General features: G+C 43.0%; 1 protein-coding gene across 7 annotated transcripts in view; it reads right to left on the bottom strand.

Moving 5' to 3' along the window:
• Nucleotides 1-15978, bottom strand: part of tjp1a (tight junction protein 1a) — an 83797-nt gene that overhangs the window by 37308 nt on the left and 30511 nt on the right. For all 7 annotated transcript variants that reach the window (XM_083794152.1, XM_083794155.1, XM_083794156.1 and 4 more), the window contains exons 2-10: nucleotides 13347-13403; nucleotides 11718-11842; nucleotides 10582-10684; nucleotides 9404-9731; nucleotides 9073-9176; nucleotides 8072-8240; nucleotides 7188-7329; nucleotides 798-937; nucleotides 182-287 (exon numbers count right to left, since the gene is read on the bottom strand). In XM_083794152.1, the coding sequence (XP_083650278.1) occupies nucleotides 182-287; nucleotides 798-937; nucleotides 7188-7329; nucleotides 8072-8240; nucleotides 9073-9176; nucleotides 9404-9731; nucleotides 10582-10684; nucleotides 11718-11842; nucleotides 13347-13403 (1274 nt within the window). The remainder of the gene's footprint in view (nucleotides 1-181; nucleotides 288-797; nucleotides 938-7187; nucleotides 7330-8071; nucleotides 8241-9072; nucleotides 9177-9403; nucleotides 9732-10581; nucleotides 10685-11717; nucleotides 11843-13346; nucleotides 13404-15978) is intronic.

The raw sequence follows: 15978 nt of genomic DNA, 5'->3' as shown, positions 1-15978 counted from the left end.
CAAAAAACATTTGCCATGAAAACGTTTGAGACCCACTGAGCTATTATACAGAGATCCTGACAGAATGCCTACTGTTTAGTTTATTAGGATCCTCATTAGCTGTTGCATAAAAGCAATCTTCCTGAAATTGTGACATCATAATCCCATTAGTACTATCGGTACATGGTAAGAGCACGGTTACCTGAGGATGCTGTCGTCGTGGGCAGCGCTGGGCACAGGGGCATCAGAGGGACTGACTGGCAGGTCTACATCAGGCTGGCCAGGCTGGGCATATACTGGCTTTGGTTCTACCGAGGACACAAACACAACACAGTCAAACAACACTCTCTGTGAGACTAATAAGAACAATAATCATTCACAATCAGAATACTGAGAATAGTTTATTGGCAAAGTATGTTCGCGTACAAGGAATTAGAAAAATGGGAAAAGGGGGAGCGTGGCTCCAATGTGGATCCGGAACTTCCTTTGGCCAGTCTGTCTGTATAAAAAGTATAAAACATGAGACCTACTGGCAGTGTGCACAAGAAATGTGCCACTGCTCGGCCCAGTGATTTGCTCGGAACATATAGCCACAGGCAGGTAGTGTACATGAGATATTGTACACATGTATAGACATTGCCCTTTGTAGGTGCATGAATGCATACTGAAAGAACAAGTGATGTGTGCAACATTTGACATAAGCACACTGTATGTACTGCATGTATTGTATACCGTCTCAAACTGAGGAAAAAGTGTCGAGGTTGGGAGTAGAACATAGTGAGTATTTGAGTGTTGCAGAGAGAAAGGCCTGTCTGTACCAGGCAGCGGTGGCAGCTGTTTCTCATCTCTGGAGCTGGCCTGGTCACTGGCCTGTGACAAGATGCCATCATCTGAGCTTTTCACTGGTGACGACATGGCCACTGGTTTGGACAGGCGATCGTCATCGCGACTTCTGTGGCTGCAATAAAGTAAATACATGCAAGATAAATGGTATCAATTGAGATGTAAATATGTGTATAGTTATGGTACACAGAACAATGTCAATATAACAATAGGGTAGACTTTACTGATGACTGTTGCTATAAGGGTATTTGTGACTGTACATGTGTGCATACTGTACGTGATATTTTGTTCTCTGCATTTAGTAGCAGTAGGGCTGGGCAATTAACCAAACTGAAAAATCGAGATGCAAGGTTTTTTTCTTCTCTTCTTATACATCAACGAATCAACACCAAAAAGTGTAATATCTATAATCTATAACAATTAGACTGATTAACCAGTCTTAAGCCCTGTATTATGCTCCATTGTACAATGCTCAAAGGAGTCGCATGGAGATGCCTAGTGAGCTTGTAAATCTGACATTTTCACAATGTTTCTTTTAATAATCGTTCATTAATCAATAATCATACATCGAGTTTTAAATTATCGCTATTAATACAGTGCCCAGGGAACACTTCAAGCAAGTGTCTTGCTCAGGACACTTGGGCACACAGACTGGGCCAGCTGCGGGGCGAACCGGTGACCTTTCAATTATTTGAATTGAACACAAATCTTTGAAATTCTTTCAGAGCGAACGTTTTTTTTATTTCGTCGTCAGGCCTAAATGGGTTAAGAAGCCCCCTCTGCTGACATCACCAGGAAGAGTCAGATTACCAAATAGACGTCAAGAGGAAGTGGCATGCAGCATGGGATGGGTGATAAGGGCACAGGACTCAAATATAGGGTGAACAAACAATGTGTTGTGAAAAAAAAGAAAGAAAGAGAATGTCTTATGCCCGATTCATGCTTGGTTGCATACCGTGTCGCTCATCGCAAAATGCAAATCTTCAAAACTCACACGCAACGTGTTGTGAGCTTGTATACCAGCAATTTCCGCTATTTTTGAGTGGTGCTACCACTCCAAGGAACAGCAATGTCCGTGACTATGTTACTATGTTTAGAGTACCAGTACAGTAGGGGCAAAAGTGGCGCTGTTGTGCCAGAAACAGAGCGAGAGATAGTGCTGCACTGTTGCCTGCTAATGAGAGAGAGAGGGGGGGGGGGGGGGTCAGGGGGAGAGGGGAGTTGCACCACTCAGTTCACACAGGTGTGATTTTTTTTAAATCTAGAGGTTCGGGCCGATAGATGGACCTCACATGTAGAGTATATATTAAGCTTATCTGTCATGGGAGGTTTATACTATAGACATACACTCCTCTACTTCCACCAATAATATTATCAGTGGCAAACCGCACAGACCAGAAAACCAATATGAATTTACACTGAAGCAGATGGGATTTATACCATAATTGTTTTGAATTTTGATACATCAGATAATTTTTGTTTTCTCCTTAAGACGGATACTGTAATTTCAGCTGAACCACGAGATCGTGACAAATCCAAGAAAAGCTTTCCAGAATAACAAAAAAAAAGAGGGAAAATAAATAACAAGAAAAAGGAAAGCGGTTACACCCAGTCTCCAACAGAAACCATTCATTTAGCATCGTTTTTTAATCCAACTTCCAGTTTAACCTGCTTCAAAAGCAAGCGTTTACTGAATGTGTGTGTGTGTGTGTGTGTGTGTGTGTGTGTGTGTGTGTGTGTGTGTGTGTGTGTGTGTGTGTGTGTGCATGCGTGCATGAGCGTGTGTGTGTAAGTGTTTGTATGTACAACAGTGAAGAAAAACGCTTCACTGCTTGCCTTAAGACAATGGCTGAATTCCAGTGTGATCACATGACTCACTGTGGCACAGTACTTGAACTGTATTCAGCAGCTTTCACACAAGAATGTGAAGGTACAGTCAGTCTGAGCCACCATCTTACACTCTCACCAGTCACCATAACGTCTCCTCTCTCACAAAGACTAACACAGATTGAACGCTGGAAATATATATCATTGCTGTCGGGTGAAAACCTTGTATGTCCAAAGTTACTCTTCAGGCTATGCGGGGAGGAAATATTCTTCTTATTAATACTTTTCAAGTTTTCCCTGATTCAATAAACCCACAGACACACAACCACTTTCACCTCAACATGTTAAAAAAATAGCTAAAATATCTCACTGTGAGGTTGCAGATCTGCAATTTCTGTCATTTTTGCGTGACACATTAGGGCACTAATAAATGAAAAGAATACATAAAACGTTGGAATCTGGAGATACAAAGTTTCTGTCCAACAAGATAGCATGAACACACAACATTTTGCCCATATATTCACAGTACTGTAACACACATACACACGTGTGTGTACATATGTGTACACAAACACACTCTGCACAATGCAATGGCCCTCGCTGTTGAATACCTCTCTCTCCATGTTTGGGAGTGCAAGTGAGGATAATTTATTGAACAACTCTCAGTACAATGTGATGGTAACCATGGAGTTGATCTGTACTGTTTTCGGACAACAATGCCAGCCGTATCGGTGGCAGTGGGTCTACTTGAGGGTCTACTGTGGGGAGACGGATAATGAGAGCTACAGACGCTACATGAATATCAGAATCCTAATCAGAGAGACAGAAAGAGACAAACAAAGGGGGGGGGGAGAGAGAGGGAGAGAGAGAGAGGGAGAGAGAGAGACAGAGAGATATGACTGTGGTCTAAATCAGTTGGGGTTGGCTTTGGGCATACGGGTGCTACATAGGCTACTACACTATGACAAACACCAGTTGACAGACGCCTTTGTTCAAATCCCCTGCTTTTAAAGACATTCTTACTGTGCGTGGGTGTGTGCTTGTCTGAGACTGAGTCTGAGTGAGAAAGAGAGAGTGTGAAGTGCTTCTACCAGTAGGAAAGAGAGAGAAGAGATCTGATGAAAACACTGACTCAAAATTCCATCACCTCAGCACTATGCCATTGCCATAAATTATTATTATTGAACCTCACAACCAACACAGACTTAACACGTGACGACATTTACAAGCATTGACTCAAAGAACAAAATAACAAAAATATGCTAAAAGAAAACATAGTAGCACATCATTTCTACCCTCAATTGACACATATTAGAAAAAGAAAATAGAGAAATCATAACAATTACTCACACAAATGTCTCGGTTTGTTGGACCATGGTGATTAAATCAAAGATTGAGAGTTTAATTCCAAAATAAACAGCATACAGTATAGAGAGGCTTTGCCTATGCAGTAGGTATGCTCACTGCTAGACACATGGCCTTGATGGTCAAGTTCATTCACATACGTAGTGGATGGGAAAAAAGAATGTCACTGCAGCCAATCAGGTTATGTGAACCATCTGGCTCAGGGCAAAGCTCTGTGGGAAGTGTGTCAAATTCCTCTCTGCCCCTCCTCAATTTGAAGATAATGAATGCAGCCACTAGCATCATAGAGCGGGCCGACCACCGTGACCACAATCACTGCTATGGACACAATTATACAAAACTACAACTACTGAAACCTCATCTACCACTTCTACTAGAAGTCTACACCTTACTACACCTAGTATTCTCATATGTAGACGATTCACTATATTTCGGGAAAGGAATTACATCAACATTTCAATGTTTTAACGGGATAGTTCAGATTTTTATTTATTTAAGCTGTATGAAATAATATACAGCTTAATAATATAGTGGTTGCAACTGTATTAGTTGATTGCCTGAGTCCCGTTGTGAGAGTTCTGCTCTGGTTTTGGTGAAATATTAAGTAGTTCCAGGAATTGTGTGGGGGGGCACTGGGGCCACGCATTAAAAGTAAATTAATCCACAAAACTAACGTCATTTGTATTGTTGACCCATTTCTAAAATATTAGTGCAACTTTCGTACATTTTAACCCCTCTTTCAAACGGAACTATGTTTTCTTGTGTCCATATCACTACGCCCAAAAAAATAGTTGTGATAGAGGGGTCAAAGTTGAATGAAAGTTCCGCTAATATTTTAGAAATAGGTCAACAATACAAATGACGCTAGTTTTGTGGATTACTTTACTTTTAATGCGTGGCCCCAGTGGCCCCAACAAAATGACCGGAACTACTTCATATTCACCAAAACCAGAGCAGAACTCCCACCACGGGACAGTTGCAACCACCACTATATAATGGCAAGTATTTCATACAACTTAAGTTCAAAAATTGTGAACTATCCCGTTAAGAGGTGAAAAGAAGATGGACATTAAATACTGTGGAAACTACACTGCTGCCAGTACATCGGTCTGAGAGATGCAAAAACACTTACAGTGGAAGAAATCTGTGCAGGAAAGAACCTGCCTTCCTCCTGCATTAAGAAAGCATGGTTACATCACAGTTTGACACAGGTCCCATTCATGAGATTAAACTATCAGCATTATACATGCAGCTAGGAAGCAGGACAACTGAAATAGCAACAGCACAATTAGCAACTAGCTAGCGGGTTTTAATTATGGGAATATGCAGACTAATCGGGGTAATGCAGATCTGCTAGTCTTTCGGCTGTAGCTTACAATACCAAGCGCAGTTCAGCTAAAAAATATCTGCTACCAAGAGACCTGGTGCCCATTAGAGGCAGTGCTGAGTCTGGACAGCAGGCTTGGCCCTAGCGATTCCATCTCAGACACAGCCATCCAGAACAGGACCTGCAGGGCAATGAGCCCCAGATAGATCCATGTCACTGTTCCCATTCCCAACCCCACTCTGCAGTCTCCAGCAAAGCCAATGATTGTGACCACAGGCCAGCAGGCCTGCTGTGGCTCTCTCTGGCCAATGGCAAAAACACAGTCACCCGCAGCGTCAGACTGACAAGCCTGTCTCACTCCCCGATACTATACAAGCCCCTTCCAATCACCTCAGCAAGGCTGCCATCTGGGAAAGCACCATATCTACAGTAGCTACATGTCTATCTCTAACTATTCTTGGGTTTTGGATGGATGTCACCAGCTAAAGGGAGCTATTGTACACAGCTTCTAAACTACAAAATACACTGCTCCAAGCAACTTACTGTAGCCTCCAACTTGGGACAAGAGGGGGGGGGTTTTAAGGGGAAAAAAAGAAGAAAAGAAAGAGAGACAATGAGAATAGGATACGAGCATAACACTTTTTTTGTATCTAAATTATTAATAGGTTTTTTGTATTATTACAATGATGGCGCTCCTTTGTGGTTCTCATGATTTAGCCTGTGTGTGTTCATATCAGGTTCATATATAGATTATAGACAGTGTTGCGTCACAGACGCATGTATCATTAAATAAATACAAATTAATTGAACAATGCGAAACATGACCCTTTGTGCTTAGAAATTGCTAAGCTCTCAATACTACTGGAAACGGGCCACATTGTCACCCTGTAATTAAAGATAATGATGGGAAACGGAGCCAGTGCAGGGTTTCTGGTGGACAGGCAGCCTCTGAGCATCTATAGGCCATGTAAGACATGCACACATAAAGAGACGGGTATTAAGAGCCAAGTGTCTAGCAGCCCATCAAGAAGATCCTCTTTACCTGGAGCTGGATCAATAGCCCATTCTGTACGGGAACCCGTTTTGGTGTTTTAAATAGCTAAATGTTATAATTTAGCTATTGAAAAAATAGCAGATCTACAAGCTCATAGCAAGCCACCGAGTGGCGCGCTACGAGCTTGTAGGGTCTGCTATTTTTGAAAAATCGTAAAAAATGTGCCGCAAATCTTTGAATATATATTCTTTCAAAGTGAATGTTTTTAACTCGGGTCTAAATGGGATAGCAATGACTGACCTTGACCCAAAAAGTAAGGCATTATGGGGGCCCATGAAGCTACAGTACCGGAGGGACCATGACAATTTATTCTTGACTTTTATCTATTGATTTATACCATGAGTCTTCAACAGGGGGACCGGCCGGGACCCCTAGGGGGTCCTCAGAGTTACTAATACAAGCCAAATCCAAAACGTGTAGATCTGCTATTTTTGTCATTTCTGTAATGCTACCATACAATGTATTATAACAGTTGAGTGATTCATCAGACTAATTTATCTGGCTGATTTTTTTTTATGTCAATTCATTGATGCTAGATGCTAGAAAAACTAAATTATCCCTGCAAAAAACTCAATTATTCGGCTTATGAGTCGGACATTATTTGTAAAATATGTCTATATTTTTTTTTTCCGGTTAATTCCCCAGCCCTAGTTAGTAGACCTCTGAAGCTGGAATGGTATTACTGTGGATGTATGGCCATGATGACTGCCGGCTTGGAGATCATTTGTGTTCCTGATAAGGCAGACAAACAGCACCAAGGACTCCCTGTTGAATGTCCCCTTGTTCACCTACCTGCCGTTGCTCATCTGGCGAGGCGAGTGGCGGACGTGGTCAGCTGTGTCGGGCCGGTCAGGCGAACGTGATCGACTGCCCAGGACTCGACCATGCGATTGGTTGGAATGGTCTGATGTCAGTGAATGTATCTCTGAAATGTCTGAAAATTGAAGAAGACCACGTTAGGACAGTGGTTCCCAAAGTGGGGTCCGGGGACCACCAGGGGTCCTTTGTGGGAGTTCCAGTGGCTCCCAAGTAACAATAGTTTAACAGATGTAATCCTATATTCTGAAAATAGCCGATCTACAAGCTCACAAAAGAAACCTTGATGAAATGTGAAACAGCTTAACAACTGGTACAAAGTTCCCTGGCACAAAATATGTTCGAGGGGGCGAATACATTCTTAGTTAACTTAGGGGTCCTTGACATGAAAATGTTTGAGATAACCATTGGTCAAAATTGGTACAGAATGCCAAAAGTTAAGGAGAAAGGCAATCAAAATAATGTTTAAATTGGATCAGGATCTCCCTTACGTTCCCCAAATGCCTTTGTAAATCAGGATTGAGGCTCATGTGGACACAGTCTCAGCCTCCAGCTGTTTCCAGCTGTGAATGATCTTCTAAAGCCTGATATATTCTGAAGTTGTGCACCAGCGTCACACACCAAAAATAACCACTCAACAACGTCACAATGCATTTGTGAGCTTGTAAGTTGGCTATTTTCGGTATGCGACAATGGCACACAAGTTCACAACTAAGTATAAATAAATCAGGCTTTAGAAACATTGTAGAACAAATGCTAAAAGGACTCACTTCTGTGCAGTGGTAGATAAAACAAATCTTATTTGAAATATAGTGGGGATGGAGTGTACTCAAGTAAAACGTTGCTGTGTGACGCCTCACCATCTCTGTCGGAGTTGTTGGCGGATGGGATGCTGTCATCCATATCAGGAATGTTAAGCAGCGTGGCTCGCTCATCTCTCTGCACCACCATTTTTAGCTTGCCTTTTGACCTCTCAATCAGCTTCTTGGCATCGATCAGTGACAGGTTCTCAGTGACGGTGCCATTGATCTGGTGCAGGACAGGGAGCAGGTCAGCTCAAGAGTCAAATGGACATCACCATCTTCATACAGTAACTCTGGACATTAGCACATCAAAGAATTACCAATGGCCCAAGTTCTCCTTTACATGTGGGGAGATGGGGTATAATGATGTGAAAACTGAAAAGTATAATGAACCCTGTAAGGACATTCGTTCTCTGCATTTGGACCCACTGCATTTGGACCCACACTGTTGAGAACAGCAGGTAACCACCCAGGGGGGCCCTCGGGGAGCAATTACAGATTCAGTGTCTTGCTCAAGGACACTGTGACACGAACCAGGAGAAGTCTGGGATCAAACACGGGAACTTCCAGTTCTCAGACGGTCAAAATGTATGTGCAATCATGCACTTGTACCAGTACTTTTACTGCTGTCAAAGACATTGAGTGAGAATGATGAGCATGTAAAACATAAAAGTAGGGAGGGTCTCACTGAAATATTTAACCACTCACTGTGAACTTGATATAATGAAGTGTTTTCCGTGCATTTCCTTAAGTTGTTTTTGAGTTTTCCTGTCCAGTAAGTGGTCAAGAACAAAGGCATAATGGAATGTGTGGTATTCCTTCTGGTGAGCAGGCATGCTAATGAACTATGACCTCACTCTGCGGGCTGCTCCCAGCAGCACACAGATTATCACAGCAGACAGATGAAAGTTGATCAAAAAGGACCCCTCCCACACGTCTCACTTAATTCTTCCAGTACCATTCCCTCCCCACCCTTAATTTCTTTCTCACTTATCGGCCTTCTTCCATCGTCCCTCATCGACCCATCACCACCAGACAGACAGGTGAGTGTCTCTCACCTTGAGAACAACATCTCCCTCCTGGATGTTGCCATCTCTAGCAGCCAGGCTCTCGGGAGAGATGTCCTTCACAAAGATGTGGCTGGCCAACCGCAGCCCGTATTCTGCTTTCAAAGAGAATTAAGAAATGTAAGAGAATATACAGTAAAAAAAAAACGCAAACCACACCACACTGACCACAGATGTCCTTTGATCACCACAATAAAGACATGCAGGTCACGCAGAGGATGTATTCCTTGTGAGGGGATCACGTGGTACACTGTAAGAGGTGCAATTACATCACAGCCGTGTTACAATTCATTTCCGTTTTTTGAGGCAGAAAAAGTGGCACCTTCATTCTTCCGGGACTTGACGAGGGTGACCTTGGCAGGTCTGGGTGGGGCGGACGAGGCTTGCGAGCGTCGGTCAGAGCGTGGAGAGATGCTCCTCTCCCGCGAGGCACTGTTATCCCGCCTGCCGCTGCCGCTGTTGCTGCGCTCATGGCGCCTGCCGGGGCCCGTGCTGCTGCCGCTCGCCCCGCCGTAGGCCACGGTGCCGCCGTGTCGGTCGTAGCCGCCGTCCTCTTCGTCGCTGTCTTCCTCCTCCTCGTGCTCAGACATGGTTTCCCTGTCGCCGGGCCGAGACACAGGAATCTGCACCTTCCGTTTTCTACGGATAGTCTAGAAGTGAGGGAGAAGGAGGGAAGTTCTGAGTGGTTAAGACACAAAGTAATGTCTTTGGAACTACAGTACACTATGAAGGGTTATTATTAGGGATGAACTGATCAGCCGTTGATCAAAATTAAATTGGTTGATTTTGATTCCATTTGACGTGATAGATGTTCTCCAAATTGGCCGATGAATATATCTTATAAACAGATATAACGTTTAAACATACATCTTTTCTATAACAAATATATCTTAGCATCATAGCAAATAAAAAATAAACTTTTAAATAAATATAAACCAAATGCAAATAAGTTAAAGAAATATTAGCTTCTCATTATGTAGTGTCCATTTAGCCATTTGTAACTCTTCTCCCTTCTGGCTCCAAAACTGTGGAATGCACTTCCCATTGCAGTCAGAACTGCAGCATCACTCCCAATCTTCCGCCGTAGTTGAAAACCCACCTTTTCAGACTCCATCATGGCCCATAGCACTTACCCTACCCCCTTAGATAGCACTTCCGTAGACTTAGATAGCATTTGATACAGACTTATAGCATGTTATGTAGACAGCACTATAATTGCATTGTATATAGTCATAGCACGCCATAGTACATATGTATAGCATAGTAGTATATATGTATAGTTTCATTATATAGATATTCCACTGTTACTTTCTTAGCTTACGCATGTTTCATGATAAATGCTTTTGTGTGATGTATTCCCATGCTTTTGTTCTTGCTTAATGTAAGTCGCTCTGGATTAAGAGCGTCTGCTAAATGCCTAAATTGTAATTGTAAATTGTAACTGTGAGACTGGTACAAATGAGTAAAATGAACACTGTTAAATATACATAAGGAACTTACTATCTTTGCGTTCTTGCCACTCTTGCGGAGCTGCTGCACAGCGTATGCATGCTCTACGTTGTCCATAGAGACAGCATTAACCATAACCACTCTGTCATTCTCTCTGGAACAAAAATGAATGAACAATGGGTAAGGACATAAGTTATCACCAATCAGGTAAGTTATTGTCAGTCTATATACAGTGCTATGCAGTAGGGCTGCACAGCATATTGAACATCATCATATTTCCACCACAAGTTATACGTTTGGCAATATTTCAATGTTTAATATCGTTCGTAATAACCCTCACAATATTCAGTGAAAATGAACGATGATTTTGTCAATCATTGAGAAACCAAAGTAGGTTGAACGGGTTGAACTACAGTGTTTAACAGGACACTACTGTATATGTTTATGTATACCGTAGTAATGCATTGTGTGATAAAAACAAAAAGTGAAGCAATTTTCTAACTGACTTAACTATTGATCTCTGCTGTCGGAAGAAACCTCATAACTCTAAAATGTACATTTTTCAGGAAATTAAGAAAACCTTATATTTTTTAATTCACCAGCTCAGTGGCCTTGTGGTTAGAGTGTCCGCCCTGAGACTGGGAGGTCGGGGTACAATCCCCGGCCGGGTCATACCAATTACCAAAGACTCTAAAAAAATGTCCCTGCGACAAACTAGCGTCATGTCCAGGGGGTGTACATGTACATCAAGTTGCCTCACGCTACAGAAACAGGAGATAGGCTCCTGCCCTATGGGCCCCATGGCCCATTTTTAAAACAAAGCAATACAGCCTCGTCAAAGCTGGTGGTGTAACTTTATATATTGTCAATTACTTCCATGAGAGGGGGAGAGTTGGTTGGTGGAGTTAGTTGCTTTAGCAGACATTTTGAGGGTCCAATGGAGTCAAGAGGTTTTGCCCAAAGCACTTTTTACTACTCAATATTTTCGAAACAACACACAGACATAAAGGGTGTTCACTGATTTATGCCCCAAAAAATCAAAAACCTCAAATGGAGTTATGAGGTTTCTTCCCGACGGACAGCAAGTCAGCAACGATATTATGCTGGTAGCTTTACCTTTCCTACAGTAACTGTACATACACTATGAACATAAGGAAGGCTTCACTCTGGCAGTAATGCTTACTTACTGTAACAAACCCTCTGCTGGTCCTCCTTTCAACACGTCAGAGATCACAATGGATGTCTCTCCGCTCTGGAAGTGAGGGTTGTCCCGGCCACCTGAGATGGCAATGCCAAAGCCGAACCCGGGGGCCTGCACACACACACACACACACACACACACACACACACACACACACACACACACACACACACACACACACACACACACACGTGGCACACATCAACTTATTACTGGTGAATTGATAATAGGTCAATGCTTTGATGCACTTAAGTTGGCACGCATTTATTTCTTATCTAAATAAAAACACCACATCCTTACAGAGAGAAGGATGTGTGCAGAGCAATTACGAGTGCACAATGAAACTGCTGTGGAAAGCTAATTGGAGATTCACTATTGACAGTACACATTGGCAACAATCGCAGAGCCTCATGCTTGTGATTAGTTCTGCTCATTGCCATTTCACCACCACCACATACCCAGTAACTGCTGGGATGTTTCCGTTGTGGTTTGGAGGACCACAGCGATATGGTGCCAGCAGACAGCAGAGGAGAAAACCATGTGATGCAACTAAGTGGCTAAATCTTACAACCACCACTGCTCTCACTCGGACAATTCTACAGCTTCAAACAAAATGCATACTAATTAGATTACAGTAAGCTGGTATGTCTAGACAGGTGCTCTCTGCAATGCAATCCCATACCATCACAACATCAACCTACTACAGTTTACAGCAAAGGTTGTCAAAGTGGGGCCAATTGGAGAGGGGGAAAGAATATGTTATATACAGTGTATACGTATGTGAATACAGTGTATATGTGTGTATAAATGTGTATACACAGTGAGCAGACACTCACTCACACACACACACACACACACACACACACACACACACACACACACACACACACACACACACACACACACACACACACACACACACACACACACACACACACACACACACACACACACATTCAGACTTTTGTGGTCAACGTCTGTCAATTACTGTTATTTATTGCACTTAATAACGTGTCAGTGTCTCTTGTCTCTTGCTCCGGTCTGTGAGTGCCCGGGGCTGAGCCCTGCCGTCTTGTGAAACGGAGAGAGAAATGTCAAATGTCAAGGCTTTTTGTTTTTGTTTGCCAAAAAGACACACTGCGCTCTCTGTGTTTTGTTGATTGTTATGCTGTTGATCCGAAGTGATTCATCTGGCTGCATGATGTGCATTGGATCTTACAGGGCAACGTGCACAAGGACAACGCAATACTTTTAGGCTCTTTCCCTAAAAGGTTAAGAGAAGAAAAGCCCTTGCTGCCAATATGGAGGAAGTGGAGAGAAGTTGGTAGGAAGTGGATACTGATTTCCGTCTTCCTCAGACTGCACTTCCTGCCATCTGGATTCCCTTGCCATTGTTTCGGCAAAACACATCCTGCTGCTGTTGCAGCTGGCTCACACACACACACACACACGCAGAAGGATTGACAGTGGACAAGAGGAGGGAAGGTGTGTGTGTGTGTGTGTGTGTGTGTGTGTGTGTGTGTGTGCGCGTGTGTGAGTGAGTGAGTGAGTGAGAGACACAGACAGACATAGAAGGAGGGAGAGAAAGGTGACGTGAAGAGGGCTAAATACTCACCCTGTGAAGTGTCACAGTGTGTTGTTCCCAAATGACAGTCTCCTCCATCGCGGCACTCTGCAACACAAGACAGAGACAAGTACAAGGTCAGCATTGGAGAGCAACGTCATTTTACTTGCAATGTGCAATGTGATGTAACACTTCACAGCCGCGTTACATCACATTGCATCTACTTCTAATTCTAAATAGGTAGAAGGTGACCAACATGCTCCGTTAGTCTCAGATTTGAAACTTTGGTTTTCTAAACTTTGGTTCCAGTTGTACATTCTGGCCCCTTTTCCACCAAAAGAACTTTGGTTCTAGAACTGGTTCTGTTCTTTCATGGTTTATATCACATCCTGAATAGTGACACACCCACTTTGGTTCCCACTTCACAGCAAGAAAGGATTTTTTGGTTCCAGTTCCGAACCAATTTTTAGGATCTGAACCAATGAATTTGGTACAAAATGATGTGGGGGGAAAAAGAACGGAACAGGTTCAACCCGGGTTGTGTCCCACTTTGAGAGCCACTGATATAAATAATATATAATTTCCTATACGATATATACATAATACATATAACAAAAAACATTGCATGGATGCACCTGGGACGTATCCTCAGTGATGTATCCAATCAAGGTCATCGGGGTTTCGGGTCTCTCGAACATCATACCCCTCACTCAGGTGACCCAGCCGGGGAGATCAAGTCCCGACTTATGTCCCAGTAGCTAACCTCAATCAGTCCCACTAGAGCAAATCCAGGGCCACACAATCCGTTGGAACTACTGTGGGTTGACTCCTGTCAGGGCCCCTCCTATATCTCACCAGGTCTCACCAGGCCCAGGACCTGTGCGTTGCACCAGAGTCCCAGCACCAGACACTATCATATATAATTGTCTCTCCCATACAATATGCTACTTGCAAAATAAAAACTTTGCACAGTATCGTTACAAAGTGAGAGCAGTTGTAAATGAAAATGTTTCATATAAGGGAAAAAAAGGAAATATGACCCCACCCACAAAGAAGCAACAAGACATACAAACACAAAAACAAACTGAAATATTACTACTAGCTGACTAGCTGTCACAGATGACCTAGCATGACACGCTGTCTGCTTGTGGCAACGTGCCCAGGTTGACGCATAACTGTGGCTGGAACTGGAACTCTCTCAAAAATATGAAAAATAAATTATGTACGCCATTTGCACATGAGTAAGCAGCCAGCAGAGTTTTTGTGGTTGGAGAAGTTCATGCAAGGTGAGCCTCTGAGCTAGCCCCTGGCACCATCCAACTGTTCCTCTGGCCTGCCATGCTGCATTAGCCTAATGGCACAGGCAAAGGCTCAGGCCTAATCAAACACCAGCGGTAAGTACACACAAACGAAAGCATCTCTCTTTATTCTGTTTTGTATTATCACGTGTTTTAACTTCAGTTTCTGCTTACTGTCTTATCTTATGGTGAAGGCTTTTTGCCTTCCATCCATCTACCAAGTCCTATTCTGCAGTGTAAATTTCCTTCAGGATTGTGAAATGGCAACAAACCTTTAAATACATCATAACATCTGGTCCGAGATCCACAAAACTGCAATATGCAGAAAAACACAACCGAATCCCATGAATATTTTATATTTTGAAAATACCATGACTCGACACACTGCATTCTTATTGAATGCTTACAACAATATTTATACTGTGTGTCAAAAGAGCAGTATCGCACATTTGTAGAGCGAAAGTATTATGACATAACATATACAAAATAAACCTGAATGTTTTCCCAGTTTCCAATTACAGCTCTGCCCCTGCATCTATTCAGCTGATGAGGCAGCAGTGTCCAGGCCAAATTATACTTCCCACGTCTGCATAGCCACAAGGGTCCGCATGATACCTTTCAACACCAGCTATGTCCGCGCGGTCATCTGATGTGCCATGCGTTTTGTGGGTACGCAGGTATGCTGACCTGCACATGCGCTATAAAATGGACACTGTTTGAGAAGACATTGAGTAAGGAGATCCATATGAGCATGTGAAAATAAATAAATGACTTGATGACTTGAGTGATTGGCGGGTTGGCAGGTTAGATAAACGGTGTACAAGCACAATAAAACAGAATGGGTAACAGTAATGTATATGCACAGAAATTATTTAAATAAGACAGTTATTCAGGACAGTATAACTCTTGTCACAATGGCCGCTTGCACAAGTCTGGAAGAAGGTTGCGGCTGAGTGCAGTCTGTGTTGTGCTTGCTCTTGAGCACATGCAGGTATCAAATAGAAGCATGTACAGAATCGCGGCTACAAAGTATAACCAGGCCTTTATCCTGTCTGCCAACCTGCCTTCAGCCTCTAATGACACAGCTGGCCACTGCATGCTGCTAAGCAGTGAGCAGAGGCCAACATGGTGGGGAGCACTGGGGACCAGGGTAAGGACGAGACACAACGTAGAGACTAAACACACACTCAGCCACCACCACACCTTCTGCAATCATCAGCTTTCTTAAAGATGGCCCTGTCGTCAGTCTAGCCCCATCATCAATGTAATCACGCTCCCTCAACCCCTCATCACCATCCTTAACAACCAAATCACACACCTTCACAACTACCATCTATGGCAGTATCATTATTATTATTATTATCACCTTCAGTGTCATCTAACCT

Source organism: Protomyctophum parallelum (assembly GCF_964188405.1).
Source record: "Protomyctophum parallelum genome assembly, chromosome: 2".
Lineage (NCBI taxonomy): Eukaryota > Metazoa > Chordata > Actinopteri > Myctophiformes > Myctophidae > Protomyctophum > Protomyctophum parallelum.
This window is presented reverse-complemented; position numbering and strand designations above follow the sequence as displayed.